The sequence below is a fragment of the Onychostruthus taczanowskii genome, unplaced genomic scaffold (assembly GCF_017590055.1).
Source record: "Onychostruthus taczanowskii isolate IOZ18803 unplaced genomic scaffold, ASM1759005v1 scaffold23, whole genome shotgun sequence".
Classification (NCBI taxonomy): domain Eukaryota; kingdom Metazoa; phylum Chordata; class Aves; order Passeriformes; family Passeridae; genus Onychostruthus; species Onychostruthus taczanowskii.
Window position 1 is genome coordinate 2,109,582 of NW_024499573.1, and position 20,174 is coordinate 2,129,755.

Sequence of the window (20,174 nt, forward strand, 5' to 3'; positions counted from 1 at the left end):
CAGTTATATATCAGAATTAATTCTGCTTGAATAAAAAGCTAAAAGTCCTTTGATCTTCTGTAATAGAATATACTCTTTCACTGGTCTTCTTGTAAAACCTTTCATAGAGATTCATTTCATTTGATCATGGGTACTCAGAACTTTGTGTATTATTTGAGTTTCATCACTGTCTTGTGTAAAGGCAAAAACAGTATTTCCTTTACAACATGGAAATACAAATGATAAACATATCACATAATTACTTTTTTCATGCCTATGTTAGTAGCTTATTATTACCTTTTTTTAATGCACATAAATCTTGGTTTCTCCATTTTTAACTAGTGAAGTTTTTCTCCCTTTATCATAATTTCTAGGTTTTCAGTAGAATAAGGTGGTGAAGAACCTGGCAATTACTATAAATAACAGAAAGCAAATGTCAAGGAGAGGAACAACTACAATCTTAACCGGCCTGTCTGAAGAATGAAAGGAAATGAGACGGACTTTCTCTGTCTGCAGCATAGACTAAAATTTACTGAAAGCCATAAATGAAAATTTTAGAGTATGAGAGTAAGCTAGCTTACTTGAATGACTTATAGCCATGTGAACGAAGTATCAACTTAAGGATTTATCACATTTACTTCATCTCATTAAATCAAATATTCTTTTACATGACTGAAAGTCTTTTAATTTCATTAGCACTGGTCAGTAAATCCTATTTTGCAAGTGTATTGCACTCCCATGGGACTTGCTGCCTTTCCTGTACCTCACGTCCTAATGGCAATTCCACTTATCCTCTTTGAAGCTGTGGTAGGATCAAAATCTCAAAGGACCTGAAAAGTGTTTAATGCGGCACAAAAGGTCATTGCAATGTAAAAAAAAAAAGACCCTTTTAGGATCTTAGAGTTGTGAAAGTTACCAGGTAACATGTCCAAGTGCTTAAATCCATGACTGGGATTGGATTTTGAGAAGACCTCAGTAGATGGTAAGCCAGTGAGTATAAATAAGGAGTGACAAAATCCTGCCCTTCTGTACATATGTATTTGATTCCCCAGAGCAGTGTTGGAAGCACAAGCCCCTTCTCTTTGTTGTGATTCTATTGTGATCCTATCTTGCAGCAATGTTCTGTGCAGCCTGTTATTGGTTTGCCTCCTTTGGAGAGCATGCTAAACATATCCCAGGACAGGATTGAAGGATAGCTCAGTGACTGATAAAATGTGTGCTTTAAAGAATTAAAATCAAGGATATAGTGACCATAGTAGTAAAGATCATAGTCCTAAACACAATGCAAAAAGATAATGGTGTAATGAAAGAGATGGATGTAATGATCTGTAGTAGGAAATGTAAAACTTCAAGAAAAAATGTATGTATTAACTTTTCTTATAATTCATATATGATCTGCATAATTCTTATCTACCATCTAATTTAGTTTCTCCATCTGATTTTTCTGTACAGCTGAGCAGATACACACTATAGTAATAAAAAGGAATAATCTTCAATTTATTACCCATTAGATTTATTTGTAAATTACCATCATAAAAGCACTCTGTTGTCTAGGCTTTTGGTTTTGTGTAAGTGAGTAAATTCACTTACAACTAATTGATAATAATGCACAAAACTGGTTGAGATTCTTTGAATCATCCACAGAGCAGTGGTCATGCTGAAGACATGAAAAACTGTTGCTGTAGCATGTTTCAGCAGTGCTGCTCTTTCATATGTAGTCCCATAGATCACAACCATTTGTATGTAGCAGATTTAGCATATTGAAGTGACAGGATGCTGCTCAGTGCTGTTCATTACACAGGGAACTGGTTGTATACGCTCATCCTGAACAAAATTGTGTGGAATGTAAGGGACGTGCTCAGGCCCATTGGGACCTAGAGCACCCTACTGTGGAAATTACCATTTCACCCAACTGAACCCAGTTTTTAATCAATACCAATTTTTTTCCAGCCACATAAATAGAAGAACTCAATTTGAAAACCCTGTCCTAGAAGCAAAAAGGAAGCTACAGCAGCATAACATGCCCAACGCAGAACTTGGAACAAAGCCTATGCAGGCCCAAGGTTTCCGAGGTACAGTACCATGTCAGCTGTCTTGGTTAAGATGAAAGAACCTGCTCTCCTGTTTATATGACAATGATTTTGTCACAGTCTGGTTAAAAGAATAGTATTGCCAATACTCAAAATATTATAGCCTATATCTTAGCAATTTTCTCCCTTAAATGTCCGGGTTCCAATAGTTGCAGGACTCAGCAGCCAACTAAAACTTTCAGAGGTGCAGAGAAAAACAGAAAAGTCGAATCCAGCGTTTCCTAAATGCTGAGAAATTGAAAGCACAATAAGACTCCCAAAGTAATTTTCTAAATAAAATCATAAATTCTGTTCCTGGGAATGTACAACTCTCTCTTGAGCACCCAAGGTTGACAACACTGAAATACTTAATTGTACTTTCTCTAAAATACTCTTAATTGATGTTTGGTATGTTTCTAAGCTAGCTCATCTAGTGAGCATCAATTAAGTTAAAAGCCTCAAGCACAGTGTTATAGGAGTTTACAGGAATGCAGCCCTTTGGTAACAAAAAGGAGCTGTATAAGCGGCAAACAATACTGGTATCAACAAATGAACTTTAACATAAGGATATTGTTGAGGGGAACACTCTCTGTGTGGAGACACAAGGCTTGACTCCATTTTCTCAGAAGGCTGATTTATTATGTTATATATTATACTAAAATACTACATAAAAAGTATACTAAAAGAACAGAGAGAAAAGATGATCAGAAGGCTACAAAGAACAGGAATAGAACAGAATTCATAACAAAATCTTGTGACTGCTCAGAGCCTCGGCACAGGTGACTGCGATTGGTCATCAATGGAAAACCATCCACATGGACCAATGGAAGATGCACCTGTTGCATTCCACAGCAGCAGATAGTTATTGTTTACATTTCTTTCCTGAGGCTCCCAGCTCCTCAGGAGGGGAAAAATCCTAGGAAAGGCTTTTTAATAAAATATCATAGCTACAGGTTATAGTCAGAGAGTGAGGCTTGTTCTCCTTTGTAACAGTAGAAAGCTTCTCATCAACCTTACCTAGACCCAAATTTGCCCGCCTGCGCCCCGCTCCCAGGAGGTCCCGCAGCGTGAATGACCTGTCGCAGTGCCGGCGCGAGCGCGCCGGGGCCCGCGGGCTCTACGGTACGTCCCGCTGCTCACCAGCCCCAGGGCCAGCTGGGCTCACAAACTCTGCACCTTCCCCAACACTCCCTCACTGACTGCAGCATGGCAGAGGAGCACGGGGACCCCCGGCACCCACAGCGCACCCCAAGGCACGCGGAGAGGGGACACGATGTTTGCACAGCAGTCATGTCACTTGTTGGATGCCTAAACCCCGTGTGTTTGGAGAGAAAAGCTTGTCTAGTATTTACCTCTTCTGGGTAACAAGTGGAATGAGACATTCACAGGGGATGTTTTCCTCACTGTGGCTGGGAGGGAAATTACGAGGAATGTATTACTTTGTAGACAAAGCTGAATTTATAGGTTAGGAAAGAGGTTTTTAAATTACCTCACAGATCATTTTTATTGTTGTGATTATTTTAGCTACGCAATATCCACTTCTAAATGGATTTCTAATATCAAAGGATATTTATATCTTTTCATTTATGGCTGATCTGCCATAGATAAGAAATATGTTTTAAGCTTTGTATTAGTACAAGAACCCACAAATATTTTTCCTGGAATGCCTGCACTCTTTATTTTCTTGCCTTTGATACACTGCCACTTGGTGTCAGCCAATATTGTTATGTGCTGTCCCTGCTGTGTTGCGACTAGATCAGAACTTTTGTCTTTCTTGTGTTGACTGATGTAGAAAAACCACTCTTCACCCGTGATGCATCGCAGCTGAAGGGGACATTCCTCAGCACAACTCTTAAGAAAAGCAACATGGGTTTTGGATTTACCATCATTGGTGGGGACGAGCCGGATGAGTTTCTCCAGGTGAAGAGTGTAATTCCTGATGGGCCTGCAGCACAAGATGGGAAAATGGAAACAGGTAATTATGAAAGTTCCTCTGTTCTTTTATATGAGAAATAGATTTCTGAGTCTCACTCCCTCCATAAATACATATATTTTCCATATGACTTTTTGTGTTAATATGCAGAAAAGGTAAGTTTCTTGGTAAAAATTTCTTGTTGATAAGTGCCAGGTAGCTTATTTTTCCTATTTCACAATATTTTAAGGGAGAAAAGATCTCTGCATTCCCGTACATAAAAATGGGTTATGTTTTATAGACTGTTTACTTAAGGGAAGTCTACATGGAATGAAAAGAGACAGTGAATACAGACTACTAAGTGCAAATTTATTTCTTTAGAAAGGATGGTTTTGCAAAATAATCAGTTGAGTCTCATCCAATACTGTTCTCATTAGAACCATCATAACAAGAATTTTCAGTGTGGCATATGGACACACAGGAATTTGTGTCCTATTAAAAAAGAATCTGTGAAAACTCATGAAATAAAAGAAACTTCTGAAGAGATTGAAAGCTGTTCTGAAGATCTGGACCACCATTGCAAATATTTTCATGTTCACAGATTGATAAAGATTGCAAACCACTGTCTGAAAGGTCACATCAGGTCTACATATGGATGAAACTCTTGGAGGAAGATGAATTCTGTTTCCAAGCAGTTGTCATCTTCGTTAGGAAAAGACAGTCAGAGAAAAATAGAATTATTTCAGTTGGCAGGAACCTTCAGTCATTAGCCCCCTGCTTATAATAAGACTAACTTGGATCAGGTTTCTCAGGGTCTTGAGAAAATTTCATGAAGACACAGGTTCCTCAGCCTCTCTGGACTCCTTTCCTAGAGTTTCTCCACTCTCATGGTGAAGACTTTGGCCCAGAATTTGTGGATGCCTCATCCTTGAAAGCATTGAAGGCCAGGCTGGGCAGGGCCCTGAGCAACCTGGTCTAGTGGGTGGCAAAGGAGGTAGATGATCTTGAAAGTCCCTTTTAACACACACCATTCTATTGTTCTATGATTTTTGTTCTTTAGGTCCATTGGGCTTTCCATGGGTACAGCTGGTTACTAGGGACTGGAGTCCTGTGTTCCTGTGTTTGTGCAGCCCTGTCACTCTGTACCACCTCTTTTGCATAATTTACCCTTCCATTTCTCACCAAGACATTGAAATAAAGAAATGCTAATTTGGGATTGTTGTTGCCACTGTAGAAAACCCATTTCATGGTGGCCAGAGTCACTATGAAGATAATTTTCTAAATTTTGATAAGAGATCATTGTGGATGGGTCACAGCAGCAGAGAAAGATGCTTTTAGTGTGTTACAGTGCAGGGAGCAGACACAGAAAAAACTGCAGGCACAAATGATGCTAGTGGAATAGTCTGAAGTGATTTTTCTGGAAATTTCATTTTATCTTTCTTTTATTGTAGTTTTGTTGATTTTTTTTTAATCGTAGTCATATTCATATGTCAGAATAAATCACACTGGATTCTAGTTTATTTTGTAAGACTCTCCAGAACTCACAAAATCGGAAGTGTAAAGGTTAGGAAAAATATTATTTAAAAAAACCAAACAGGACTTGCTTCATAGCTAATGTTATAGCCATCATGATGTTTCTAATGCCAAAGAGATAAAAAAAAAAAATTATGAAGAAACATAATGTAAGAGAGAAGTAGAATATAGATTTTTGGCACTGTTTTTACAAAAAACATTAGTCTAACAGCTTTTTACTTTTCAGTACTTGTTGCCATTTTATCTTAATGCAGTATGGTTCCCAAAGGCAAAATTTATTAAATTAGTTGATTAGGGGAACAAAGGATACAATAGACTTCCAGAAGTTCAGAAGATTTCAGTGACATAAATTTCATTTTTCCTTAATATTTTCATGCTGTGTAATACATGGCATGAGAGCTTTTCTTTGTCATGGTTCAGCATTCTCAGATGCAGAACTCAAATGTACTTACTTGCTAATCCCTCTGAAGTGTGGGTTGTTTATTAGTGAACTTGATTATATGGAGTTATTTTCTCTGGAAAACAGGGTATCCTTGCAACTTACTTGAATTTTTATGCTGAAATGGAATATGGGTTTCACAACACTGTTGATGTTCATTGTTGTAGTCATGGATTGTGCTGAGAACATGTAAGAAAAATGTTTTTAAAATGCATAGAAATAGCATTAGGTTTTTTTCCCTCAGGTAATTAATTCGACTGCATTAGGAATGCAAAATAGAAATTTACATTCAAATATATAATCACTCTACAATTATATGACCCCAAAACATATAAAATTAGACCTCAGAACAAATTTTGGCCTCAAATGTCTTTGCTTTTAAGAAGAGTCACAGATTCTGATATAAAGTAATTGGAGAATCTCACACTAATGTTTGTGACATCTAACACTGGTTATATGAATAAAGTAATGTTTAAATATATTAAAGGAAAACTGGAAAAATATATTTAAGGTCAGAATGTTTATAAAAGCATCATTCAACAAAGTGCTTGCATTTCCTGATATCAAATCCTTTTCACATTTCCTGAATTAGAGTTTCTCTCCCTATTGAGCTATTGTACAATATAATCAACTGAAGATATGAAAACCTCCCAGGTTACATCAATAGCTTTTTGTTCAAAAAGCTGTTAAAATCTTACATTGGAAAACTACTTGAAATTACATCTGTTTCTTTTTGTTTGTTAGTTAGACATCACTGGATAATGAATAGAGTTTTTAAAATATTTTATTTATTCTTTTGATACTATGTTTCATTGTTCAATTTATGTGCACTCCATAGATGATCAGTCATGGGAAGCTTTGGTTATAGAACAAAACATCAAATTGTGGCTCTAGGGCAGCATAGTAGAAAGTCTGAGGGCAGTGACAATGATCTGTGAGGCAACCTGAGTGTAAGGAATAATCACAGCACTAGTGCCTCCAGCTCTAATATGATTTGGACCCTGTCCTTTGCAAAGCTGATACTATTTTTTGGCTGAGTGGTTATCAAAATCTTCATACTTCAGATCTGCATGACATTTGGGGGAAATATGAAGAAATAGCATAATTTCATTTATGTTACCTAAACTTTGGCCACAAGCTGAAGATACTGAAGCTGTACTTCAAGCTAATTGTTAAAGAAACAAGCTCATAGAAAACTGCTTTGGTTTATGTCTCCACCGAAAATCTAATCTAGGGGTCAGAGAGAAATTCTATTCAAAGAGTGTGTCTGTGTAAGACATTGTCACCCTTAAATGTGATCATAGCAATGCAGTTTGACCTAAAAGTTCCAAAAATGGAGCAATTTTGGAATTTAATCCTTTGGAACATAGTTGGAAAAGGCTTTCAAGATCATCCAGTCCCACCTCTCATACCAGAAACAGGTGAAGCTTCCACTAAGCCTGGTGGAACTCCAGTGTGTGACCGCACAGCTTGATTTCATCAGCAAGCTGGTTGAGGGTACACTCAATCCCTGTGTCCAAGTCACCAATAAAGATGTTAAATGGTGCCTGTCCCAGTACTGACCCCTGAGGAACACTGCTGAAAGCCTGGAAGCCACTGGGAGCACAGAGGCTGCCTGACAGTGACTTGGCATTGCTGTGAAACAAAGCAATGAGGCAAACCGAGTGCACTGAGGTGCAACAAGAGATCTGAGGTCCTGAGCTATCAGAACCCCTTGGTGCCAGTGCTGGGCACTAAGAGGTATTTATATTTGTCCTAGACCCACAAGAAGCCTCACAAGCAGACTCAGAGGAACCACATCTTAGTGGATGAGTCAAAAACAACCGAAATTACATTCCTGATCCCATTTGCCAGATGTTTCAGAATTCATTGGGGCTATTATGCCCTCATGTAAATCTAGCATCTGTGTGCTAATGGTTGTTAATAATCCTGAAAATGCCTTTCTAGGACATGTTTTAGCATTTGGAGCTCAATCAAGCTGCTGGATATGAACATTACATTCCACAGCAACTCTGCCTATATCAGGACAGCCTAGGAGCTGATGCCACATTCTTTTCTGGGAGGTTACATTGCTTTGTCTTGTCTGAAGCCTCATGCAGCCAACAGAAAACTGTCTGTATTTAAGATGCCCCTGCATTCGATTAAAATGCTGGTAAAAGACTGCATCTACATGAAAAGATTTGTATACAGTGAGTGATTTTGACTGACTGCTGTTCTAAGGCAAACAAAGATTTAGGCCTGCGGCTGAGTCAGATAAAAGCTCAAGCTGCAAAGGCAAAAACTCTCCTACAATTCTCAAGGTTATTCAATGGACTGGATAAACTCTAACACTCCCACATAATCAAGCTTGGGGAAAGATTCTCACTCTCTGCATTTCAGCAAGCTCCATTTCCTTTGGTGAAAGTTTCCAGGAAACAGCTCAAAGACGTGGTGCAAAGGTGGTTCTTGGAGTCTGGTGATGACCCTTCTGACTGATGAATATCTTTGATCACTGCAGGGTGAACTTTCCAGAAACATAAATCTGTGGGGAAATGCCATAGCTCAACAGTGTGAATCAAGAAAGGGGAAATACGTTCTTTCATTTCATCTGCCAAGTATGCACATGGCCCGCTTTAAGATGCTAAATCATCTGTAAACAATGCAAACTTGGGCTTTTATAGAGGTTGGTCTCTCGGGAATGGTAGTTTTTCTATATTAGTTGATCTATTTTAGAGATAGAAATTCATAAATTAAAGATAAGGTTCAGCTAACAGCTATACCTTGTCTACAATTCAAATGTCTACACCTACCAAATAAGCAGACATCTATTACATTTGTATGACTGTATCAGAATGAAGCCTAGAGAAAAAAGCTAGAGATTGGTGCCACATCTACCACTCAGAATTTCTACTACACCTTAGAGATCTCCAAAGGGAATGAGCTGTTAGAAATACTGGAAAGAGTGGCCCATTGCCTTGCTTCTGTCCATGGACATTTGTTAAGACCCATAACGATCTTCTGCATATGATGAATTTTGCAAGAAGCTGAGATTACTTTAAAAGTAAGAAAATTGGAGAAACCACACTTGTTGATCTGCAAAACCATGAATGTTATTATTTAAGTGAATAAGAGCAAACCCAAAGCCATTATCAGGAGGTTGAGCCTACAATGTCACTAGGCTTAGGAAATAATTATCTCGTTTCATTAATGCATATTTTTTCACAGTGAGGCTAATATCTTACAACCTTTATAAAAAGTGGAGTACTCAAGACAGAAGGAATTGGGAATATCTACAAAAGGATGCATTTTTACAAGTTCAAACAGATGCTTAATTCTGTTCCCTGTTTATCCATTGTCAGATCATGTGAATAAACCATCATCTCACCTAATGTGAGCTCAGCTGAGATGCAAGCTCTCTAGTCTGAGCAACAGAAAAGATTAACCATGTATGCACAAAGAATACCTTCAATCCAAAGAAACAAATATATTAATATTAAAATCTATGTTTTGGCAGTCATCTGGAAATGTTAATAATTTCAGATCAGCGCTCAGTGTATCATGACCACACACCTCAGTACCCATAGTAAAGAGGTCATGTCTTTCTGAAGTGCTGTCAGTCCAAACCCAACCCAATCTTTTACAGTGTTCCCCTCCCTTGGTAGCCAATTGTTTACCATGTCAAGAGGTGCACTGGCCAGGAGCTGGTAACATACATGTGGGGCTTGATTTCCACAGTACCTAAAGCTGGCTGAAATTTAATTATCTCACCTGCCTGGCACCTTCTCATCCAGTGGCTCCCAAAGTTAAAGCACGGTGTTAGGAAAATGAGAAGCTGTGCTACTAGTGGGACCACTGAGGAAGGACTATCTTTTCATTGGTCTTATGCATCTCCAGGCTAAAAAACTATTTTAATATGAACCAAGGCCATGAAGTGTCAGTCTTACAGATGCAAGCTGATGCCAGGGGAGGCAGGACTGTCAGAGCAGAGCAGAACATATAAAACCAGCTTGTATTATCTGCTTCCCTTACTTCCCCTGCTTTATTTGGAAGCTAGGATATCTCATCTGCTGTTTTAGTCTAGCTGAGACTGCACATCTCTCTGTCTCCATATGTTGCTAATCATCCCATGGAGTTCAGAGAAGGAAAATTACCTGTTTGGAAAGTAACTAACAGCAGTAACAGAAATTACTTCAGGCATTGTGGAGAATGGTTTCTCCCACCCACGTTAGGCCAGTCAGTGTGAATTTGTCTTATATTTACTGCTTGTATTCCAGCATCCCCCAGGCTGTTGATGAAATGGTGCAAAGCACAGCAGAAGCACTATATTTGCATCTGGTACAACCAAAACCAATAGTTCCTTCCACTAGCAGTGCTGGTTACATTTTCTTGTTTGTGAGACATATAAAGAGTAACTATTTGTTAAAAACTCAGCCTTGTTTTGCAGTACCAATCTTTTTTCCTTTCACAAGTTAATTTGGCTTTTTAAATCAAGGAGATTGTGAGGGTCTGGAGAATGGACCCACAACATGAGGGCTGTGGTCTTTGCACCAGACATGAAGACAGAGTTAACAGATGCCCCGCTACTTCATAGCTGAGACAAACTGATACAACCTTTTTTATTTTTTTCATTTAGCAGTACACAGCATCCCATTTAGTTTAATCCACTTTATATTTCTCACTGGAAAAACTTGCACATCATATAACTAGTGCAAAAACTATGCAAGAGGTGTAGAGTTAAAATTAACCCTGTTTTAACAATCTATCAGTTTGCTAGTCCTTACAATTTCATCCTGAGTCTCTAAGTAACCAGAATTCTTTAAAGCAAAGCTCTTAATTATTTTTTTGTTGTTTAAAGGGGACTAAATCTGAATCTTATCTTAAATTTTACAGACAAATCTTCTGTTCCCCTGTCACTGAGGAAAGTGCTGAAGTATGACAACATTATATTTAAGGGGTTTCAAACACAAAGTAAAGGAAAAAATGACAGTTTATTTATTCGATATCATATATTAAGACTCAATTTAGCTGGGGAAAGGGATATGACAGGTGGTTTTAAAGGTGTGATGGTGACAGTAAAACCAATACTTGCATCTTGTGGATATTAATAGCAATTAAGAGACTCATTTTCAGTCCCCGTTCTTTCAAATTTTAAGGCAGGCAATTCACTGAGCACTGCATGTAAATAAAAAGACAAGAAGGTAGTACTTAAGTTGCTAGAAATTTTTCATACTTTTGCTACTTTCTTCTAAGGTTAATTTTTCATTATATTTTTTATCTTCCTATGGCTTTCAGATAACTTGAGACAATAGTCACATTAATATCTGTAAATTTTTCCTTATGTTGACCAAAGGACTAGGGAAGGTATCTACTTTTGTCTCAAAGTTACTGAATTTTAATCTCCGTGAGATTCTTATTTTAGTGTTTTCTTCATATTTTTTCTTCTTTTGATATTCACTATATTATGAGGTACTCACTGAATGATAACCAAGACAGAGACGAGCCTAGACTGAAAAAAGTATCCATATTTTGTATACCACACACTATTGCTGTCTACGTCTGAGGTCTTTGTGTGCACCTGGTCAGATTTTTCCGTTGGCTGATGTGATATTCAATATCCTTTTGTTCTCTCTGAGTTGCAAAAAATCCTTATGTCACTATCTGTTCTGCCTGATAGGGATTTAGAGCTTGAGTCTGTGCTGCCCCTCCAAGCTACTGAGCATTTGTTAGGTAGTGCCTACAAATAGACATTCCTCAAGCTATGAAGAGAGCTTTTGATGCTTTTTAGCCCTGTCATTTTTCTATTCCCTTGAAGCCTTCAATTAAAATTACTGATGCAAACTGAAAGCATAATTGTTGCAGAGCATATAAGTTGAATTTCAAAATGCTTCTGAAAATGGACAGTGTGTTGTTGAAGTCACAGGAACAATTAAAAAAAAAATCTTAGGAAGTCCTGTATCACTTCATGAGATGACTCTGGGCTCCCATTATTAGTACAAATGGAGCTCAGTGGTCTCTAACTCTGTCTTGGGGTTTAGCTCTAAAGTCTGCCATAACATAGACATTTTGGGAATCCTCTGTCTCACGTTTTATGCTTAGTACCTGAACTCGAGGTGATTCAAAGCAGGACGCTAAGTAAGACAGATTCCCAAGAAGGATGGCAGCAGGGAGGAAAAGGCAGATTACTGAGACGACCAATATGTGGGAGCAATTCAGTTGCACAGACATAGGTGTCCAGGGCCATTAAAAGTTCCAGGGATCTCACGTAGCCTCCTCCTGCCTTTCCAGGCAGCACTCTCTTGTAAACCTTGTGTGGTACCTGCAAGTCACATACAAATATCTCAAATGCCAAAGGCTGTCACAAATGACATTAGACACGTGCTTAAACAACCTCATTCCTCCTTCAAAAAGGAGTCTGTTTATAGACTCCTTTGGTTTTCCTTATTATTACTCGTCTATTAGAGTAAGCAGTGATTGATTTATTGATTAATTACTGTAATAATAGTCCTTATCTGAGAATTTTAAGGATGTTTGTTTCCCCTAGCCTAATTCAAAACTCGCATTTGCAGTTTTATAAATACTTTTAAAAAGCAACAAAACCCCTTTTTAAATTAATAGGCTTAATTCTCTCTAATTTAACTGTTCAAACAACAACATTATAAGAAGTTTGATGACTGATTTCAACCATCTTCAGGGGATTATAAATTCATTTTTGTCTCCAGCACTTACAATATTTTACTGCATATGTTATTGGTAGCCATAAAGAATATGCCAGTATCTGGACTGAATATTGAATATGTAACTTGTTTTCTCTTCTATGGTGACTTTTCTTCAAAATTCATTTTGAAGTGAGTTCACTTAAATTTTTCAAGTCCACATATTACACAGAAATTAAGGAGGAATCTGAAAAGAGAACCAGTCTTTCCTTTTGCTTTGATAAAATCCAAATTTATGCACAGGAAACAGCTCAAAATACTCATGGTTTATGGCACTTACTACATTTTGAAAGAAATTCACATTTGTTGACACTGTATTTTGATTTATGATTATCAGTCCCAAGAATGATAATGTGTGCTTATTACTTGAAACACCAAAATATTGGACATGTATATATGGGTTACATAAGTGGTATTCTGCAGGAGAGAGTATATATACAGGTCTGCTTATATGTGGTGTTTTCTAATATTTAAGCCATTAGAGCAACTCTTCCAGCACCTACTATAGCTAGAGAAACCAATGACGAAGTAATTTGATGGGAAGATATAATGGAAATATGATTGATGGTAATATAAAAATCCTCTCTCTTGTGACAAATGCAGCACAAACCATAAAAACAAGGCATACACATCCTGTTTAACCTAAGACACCAGCCTCAGTATCTTCTAGAAAGAGTAAATGGAGACATTCTGATGCTCAAAGGTTCTATATCTTTAGCAGAAATGAGATCATACAGAAATCAAGAAATATGGTAAAGTAAAATGTGAAAGAGTAAAGGTGAAAAAGCAAAGAGACTATTTGGACACAAATTATTCAAGTATGTGCAGTCTCATATTCCTAACTCAAAGTCTGACTCCATGAAAAAATGGCCACAAAGGCCAAAAGCATTGACAAGGATACTAAAACTATGTAATACTTATTTCAGTAAGGCAGAAAAATGTTAAATTATTTATGCTTTCCACTATCACATCCTAATAGATCTTTATCCAATTTGAGTGTTCATATTGAAATAAACACTTAGTTTTTGTTTAAAGTTCTAGGAAGCCCATAAATTCATTCTTCATTCTGAACTTCACCATGAGACATCTGCAGATTCTACTGCTAGGACATTTAATATAGACCAGGAGATGATAAATATATTGTCATAATCCTCACATTTATTAGGACAGTTCTTGTAAGTTTTGCAAGTTGCCACTTGAGTAAGCAGCATGCACTGAACTCAGTGGCTGCCAAAATTGCTGCATTTGCAGAAATTACTTTTCTTCTATCAAATGTAATTAACATCTACCTCACATGATTTGGCTATTTGTATGAACAGACAAAAATATACATTGAAAATAACAATCACCTTTTCATGTACTATTTCACTCAATAAATAATGATGTTTTGTTTCTTTAGAAGAGTGGTCTGTGAGGTCAGAAGGAGATTCTATATAAAAAAATGACAGGGAAAGTGAGAATTTCATATTGCATGATGAAAATAATCTAGAATTGTACTTTTCAATGTTGTCAGCCATGCCACATTTGATTTTCTTTTGTTTTGGCATATAGGGCTTTATTTTGCTATTCAATTATCAAAACAAAATGTAAGTATTTAGCTGAGTTTCAGATTTTTATTTTAATTTTGTATTAAAAAATTTGTAGCTTCATGTATATTCACCTCTGCCTTCACACTGTAGCAACCAAATATGATCTGTACCTACATTAAAATCTGAGAGTTCAAAAATTCCACTCATTTTTTTGCTTTTAGCAACTTTTGAGAATAAATTTTAAATTCTTTGAGAATTTAAGAATAAATTAAGTACTTAATTTTGAGATACAATTTCTGCTGTACATTTAGAATGGCAAATATCTGTCTTGACATTTAGCGAATATTTTGCTTGAATGTATTAGTTTACATCGGTGTACCTGAATTTTCCCATCCAAAAGGAGAAATAGTCATTGTAGAACTTAGTAAAGTCCAATAATTATTGAAGTTAGCAACTCCTATCATAACTGCTCAAAACACCATTGAAGAGAAGCGTAATGGAGTTCAGCTTAAGATATTAAGGCCAAATACTGTCGAAGTCCAATTGCGCAACATACATTAAAAGAGAAATCTGTGTTGAATCGCACATGGATCAATATTTTCGTCAGTGCTCTGATTTGTATCATTTGATGCATGGCATGAAGTAAAACTATCCATAATTGCATCAGAGATGACAAAACATTTCCAGGCATATCAATCATATTTGAGGAGCTTTGCGAACCTTTAACTAATGGGGAGTTACAGAGACATTTGAGGGCATTTTATTAGAAGTTCACTTCTGAAAGCATCTTTCACTGTCTGTTGCCAGAATCAGGATATAAACACAGATGCACCTCTCATCTGACCCTGTTTAGCTGCTCACATGGCCTTTATAAGAAGAGCAAAGTTTATTCCAGCACTTATGTGACTGCCTCTTTGTAATTGATGACTCTGGCATTTAAAAAATGGCTTGTTTGTTTAAAGACCTGTAATGAAAATTTCTCAATGACATAAAGAGCACTTTTCCAACCAGAAGGGCAGGCATGAGGTGAATCTCCTGAAAGTGAGAAACCCCTGGAAAAATTCTTCCAGCCTTTTCTCTCTCTGCCCCACAAAAGTCTTCTGCCCTCCAGCAATCACACAAGTGTCTGAGTTGGTGGATGGAGGTGGAGCTTGAGGTGCCCTGCTGCTCCCAAAAGCTCTGTGTGTGCAGCAGTGGGAGCTGCCTGGGCACCACTGGCTCCTCCTCAGCTCCTCCTTCAGCAGGTACCAGGGGGAAGCTGAGCCATCGTGGTAGAGCCAGGGTGCCCTAAACACTGCTCTGCTGCCATGCCATGATGAGTGAGGGCTCTGTACAGGAGCTTAGACAAATTCTTGGTGTCTGGAACTTTGGTGTTATGCCAGTTCTTGGCTATCAGCCTCAGGGGGTGACTGGCTGATGGAGTGGGGAGAAGAGGGTCCAATCTCCAGAGACTGGGTACAGAGCAGTGAGAAAACTGACTGGAATAGGATGTGCTGGAGCTGAAGATGACATAATTTGTTTTTGTTCTGCAGGGAGGCAGGGAGAAAAGGCAGTAATTTCATGCTAGAAATGGCTGGAGAGTGGGTGTTTCTATGCATGTGTGAGTGTGTAGGAGGCAGGAGGGGGAGGGCAAGGTTCTAAGGAAAAGAAGAAAGAAGCTCTGCAAGAAAGGTCTGAGAGCACTGATGTGAGTACAGATCTTTTAAACACTGGCAGTTTCACTCCTTTTGATGTATTGCTTTCTTCTTTAGCTCCAAATGGAAGTAAATTAAAGTTCTTTGTATTAAACTAATCTCTTCTGCATTAAAATCAGCATCATTGTACGCAGTATTTACTGAGACTTTCTTTGACATACTGAGCATCACCTGTAGTACTGCTGGGGAAAAGTCAGATAATATTGGACACTCTGTCTTGACAGCTGTTCCTTGAGAATTTATTCATAGGCTAAAAGTCAGTCATGAAGCATGTTGGACTATGCTGCTGCTCTGTTATTTGTGATTTGCTCTGTTCCACCTTTACATAAGCAAAATAGCAATTCTCAATAAGCAAAGCCTATCAGCAGTTCACGATTATTGGCCTGAAATCTGCCTTTGAATCCTGCAAACCCGTCAGTTCTGAAGAAGCTGTCAGACCTAAGTCACTATAACACAGTGAAAGGCTGAAAGAACACTGAAAAAATATTGGTTGCTTTGCACTGGGTGATTGAAAAAATGCATCAGAAAGAGGTGGGGAAACTGGAAAATGTGGAAGCTGAGGTAATGATGAGAACTTGACAGCGTAAGGGGAAAGTGAAGAAGCATCATTATGTGGGACTTAAAGACACACTAGATGTGTCCATTAATCATACCCCTCTCACTAGAATGACACCAGGATTATTCTTCTGACATTGGGCAGAGCCTCAGCCAATGCTCTTGGTACTTGTCTTGTTTGTTGGAGTCTGGCTCACTTTCTTGCACTGAAACTTCCACAAAAGTTCATGTGCCACACAGCAGCCACACAGCAGCCTGGTGTGCTCGGGCAGGTTTTCCTCAGGCAGTTTAAGAGGAACACACCCATCCAGAGCAAGGACACTGCCTCCTGTCAGACCTTGTGGCTGGCACTGGAAACCACACGTGTACCTAACCTTGTTTATTTGACAAGTGGGATTGAGGGTGGATTCCTCTGTCAAATTCCACAGGAAAGTCATGCAACACAGTAGTGCTACACGTGGTATAATAATATTGATCACTTATATGTGTTTATACTTTTAATATCACTTTAGAAGGTTACTTTATTTTAATAGGAGTATGTTGTTCTAACACAGATGGGAGAAGTTGAAAACACTCATATCATCTCTGGTCATTTTCTAGACAGGTCACAATAGCAGCATCCTTACTCAGAGTTAAAAAAAATCTTTTTTTGGCAGATTTTTCTTTAATCTCTTTAGTCTGTCTTGTTCCAATTATTTTCTGCATATCAGACAAGAGTATATTTTTTTAGGCCAAATTTGATCGCATCAAAAGAAAATGCCATTGACTATTATATAAGAGATTCAACTGTTTCTAGCACATTTGAAAAAGTAGTTCTGAATTGTTTGGGAAAATAGGGATAATAAGAAGAATTATACTTGAGCGATTGTTTACGCCAAAAATTCCACTCCAGCCAAGATACTGAGTGGATGGATTTTTATTTTAAACTGTGCAGTGTTGTAAATACTGTCTTTCAATAGTCTGTTCAGTTCTGAAAGCAGGATTGTGATACTTTAATCTCTTTTTTTGCTACAAGAGTAATGAATTCGTCTTTGCTAGGGCATAATACTTGTAATTTCAAGTCCACTGGAAGTAATATTTTTCAAAAAATGTTAGGGGATAGAAAAAAAAATTCAAATTGAAAATATTATGAGCTTAAGAACATTCAGTGAAAAACCAAAATCACAATATTTCTAAATTTTAGAGGGTTTTTTCATTTACCTATTCCAGACAAATTGCTACAGACTGAGAAATTCTTCTACCTAACCTCAAGCTAGGTGCGATCAGCCCGGTCCCAGGCATCTAGGATTTCATCTTTTCCACATAAAAATATGACAACACTTAGATATTAGTCTTATTTTGCATGTGTGTGTCAGAATCAGGCATTAATTTTTTCTCCAGTGTGAATTCTGTGTTAAACATGGTTTACCACAGGCTGGCAGAAAAAGCCAGGCTTTCCCTGATTTGGGTCTCCAGTTAAGTTGTGCAGTGATGGCAGTGGCCATATCAAATTACATCAGGCTGGCTCTCTCTGTCTCTCACATAACTGGAAACAGCTGTGGGAAACAGGCCAAGTATGGGAAAAAGGAGGGGCTAGAACAAAGACCCTATAGCAAAGGTTAAAATACAAAGTGTGATATCAATAAAGACTCCATCCAAATCTGTTTGCACAATGCAAACACAATTGAGACAATGTAGACAACCTTTAATCTATCATTTTCCAAAAGATCACCCCAAATTTGGAGTATATAATAGAAATCATAAAAGACACTTGAAACAACCTCTGTCAGTGTCAAGACTGGAGGGAGAAAGTCAGTGTGGTTAGTCAGATTCTGACAGCCGTCCCATGGCAATGCAAGCAGCCCTGTCCAGTTGACAAGCAGAGTGATGCATGATACCTGTACAGTATAATTGCATCCACTTCAACAGACTGAAGCAAGATTTTTACTCTTTCTTGCAGTGACAGCAAGTTCTTCTCCCAAATATTAGAAATCACATGAGTTACGACTTTTTTGTGACCTCTGTTTGCATCCTGCAATAGCAGGGTTTAGGGACAGGCTAAATGTCAAACCTACTCCTTCAGAGTAATTTAAATTTCCCATGCACCATGGCCTTACTATTTTGTTGCTCTTAGTGATGGAGTTAGATACTCTTTTATATGCCATTTTATTTGTAAAAGAGAAAAATCACATTAAGCTCATATAATTTTCATTCCTTTTTCTTTCATTTCTTTGCATTTTGGTCAATTTAATGCAACAGTATTTTCCTTCCATTAGATACAAACCTCATATTTTTTGTGTCTGAATTAGGCAGTGCATCTGTCTTTTAATTTGGGAGAGTGACTCCATTAGATAAAGACAAACCTCATATTTTTTTGTGTCTGAATTAGGCAGTGCATCTGTCTTTTAATTTGGGAGAGTGAGAGGTTTAAGGAAATTACAGGATGCTCATGTAACTAATTTCTCTTTTTATGGCAACAGTTTTTACTCTTTCACTTGCTGTGTTGATATCTAAGCACATCTGGGTCTTAGGTATTCAATGTCCTTGTTACGCCTCAAGAGCATCCTTCCCAAAAGGATTCTATTTGTGCAAATGAAAAAGAGGAATATATTATCATTCATCTTAAACAGTTTTTCTTTTGCAGTTCCCTTTAACTACACAAAAATAACCATACAGATAAGCACTCATTCTACTTTTCATGGCTGGGGGGAGGGCAAGCAAGAATCTTTCAACAGAAGAAATGTAGGGAGTGGATAAGAGAGAGCTGAGAAAATATTTAGTTCTGATCCAAAGTAGAACCTGCATAGACTCCAGTGGAACAGAAGCACATCTGTTATGTGCAAAGAGTTCTTCCCTGTGCATGCAGAAGGCTTGCCATTGGACCTGAATCTCATGTGTGCTATTACTCATTTTAATGATGATATTTTTCTGAATGACAGGACAAAGCCATTAATAGGTTGGGGGAGTTTGCTCTTTGTAAGATTATCTATGGACTGTGCAAATACAATAATGCTTTCCAGCTGCCTTGTTCAGCATGGGGGACAGCAGGCACTGTCAGGGAGATTTGTCTCACAATTTCTTCACATATTTCTCCTTCCATTGCTGCTAGTATTTGTTTTTCTCCCTATTTCCATCACTTAATTGATGCTATCAGTTCCACTACTCCCTTGTGCTAGGCTGGCTGTGAGGGATCTCTGGTGCTGTGGGGCTCTTTCTGATAGCAGCAGCCTGAAACTGGACATGTGGGCAGGTGCTCTCTGCTCTCTCAGGGTGAAGGTTGTCCTGTGCCTTCAAGCCCAAGTGAACACAGCTGGAAGAAAATGTGCCAACCTCTGCTTATCAGAAGGTCTGCACCAGAGAAACAGCTATGCTTCTTGTTATACAAATTCCAGATTGCCTCAGAATCCAAAACACGCTCTCCAGTTTTTAGAGTAGATGGACCACTTATTCTCCTTCTAAATCAGTACTGTTTTTGAAGCTAGCTGAAGATATATGAATAAGTGTGACAATATGCATACCTCTGTACCTTTTAGATGAGTTCTACTAGGTGGAACTGTGGCATTCAGCATTTAGTTTGCAGCTCATTGCAATAAATCTGGGAGGACAGTAAAGCCAGAGAATGAAAATGTGGTCGCTGCTAATATCAGAGTTACTGTCCTCTCTTTTTATGGTGTCTGTCACATAACAAATAAGCACACACTGAGAAGCATTCACACTAGTTATCCCAAGCATATTGAATAATTCATAGAAGTAGTGTTAGGAGTTGTGCTATAGGGACATTACCAACATGGAA

At 37.9% G+C, this 20,174-nt stretch overlaps 1 protein-coding gene across 2 annotated transcripts in view; it reads left to right on the forward strand.

Annotated features, from left to right (window-relative positions):
- Positions 1-20,174, forward strand: part of MAGI2 (membrane associated guanylate kinase, WW and PDZ domain containing 2) — a 704,176-nt gene that overhangs the window by 549,794 nt on the left and 134,208 nt on the right. For both annotated transcript variants that reach the window (XM_041405490.1, XM_041405491.1), the window contains exons 8-9: positions 1,930-2,051; positions 3,841-4,023. In XM_041405490.1, the coding sequence (XP_041261424.1) occupies positions 1,930-2,051; positions 3,841-4,023 (305 nt within the window). The remainder of the gene's footprint in view (positions 1-1,929; positions 2,052-3,840; positions 4,024-20,174) is intronic.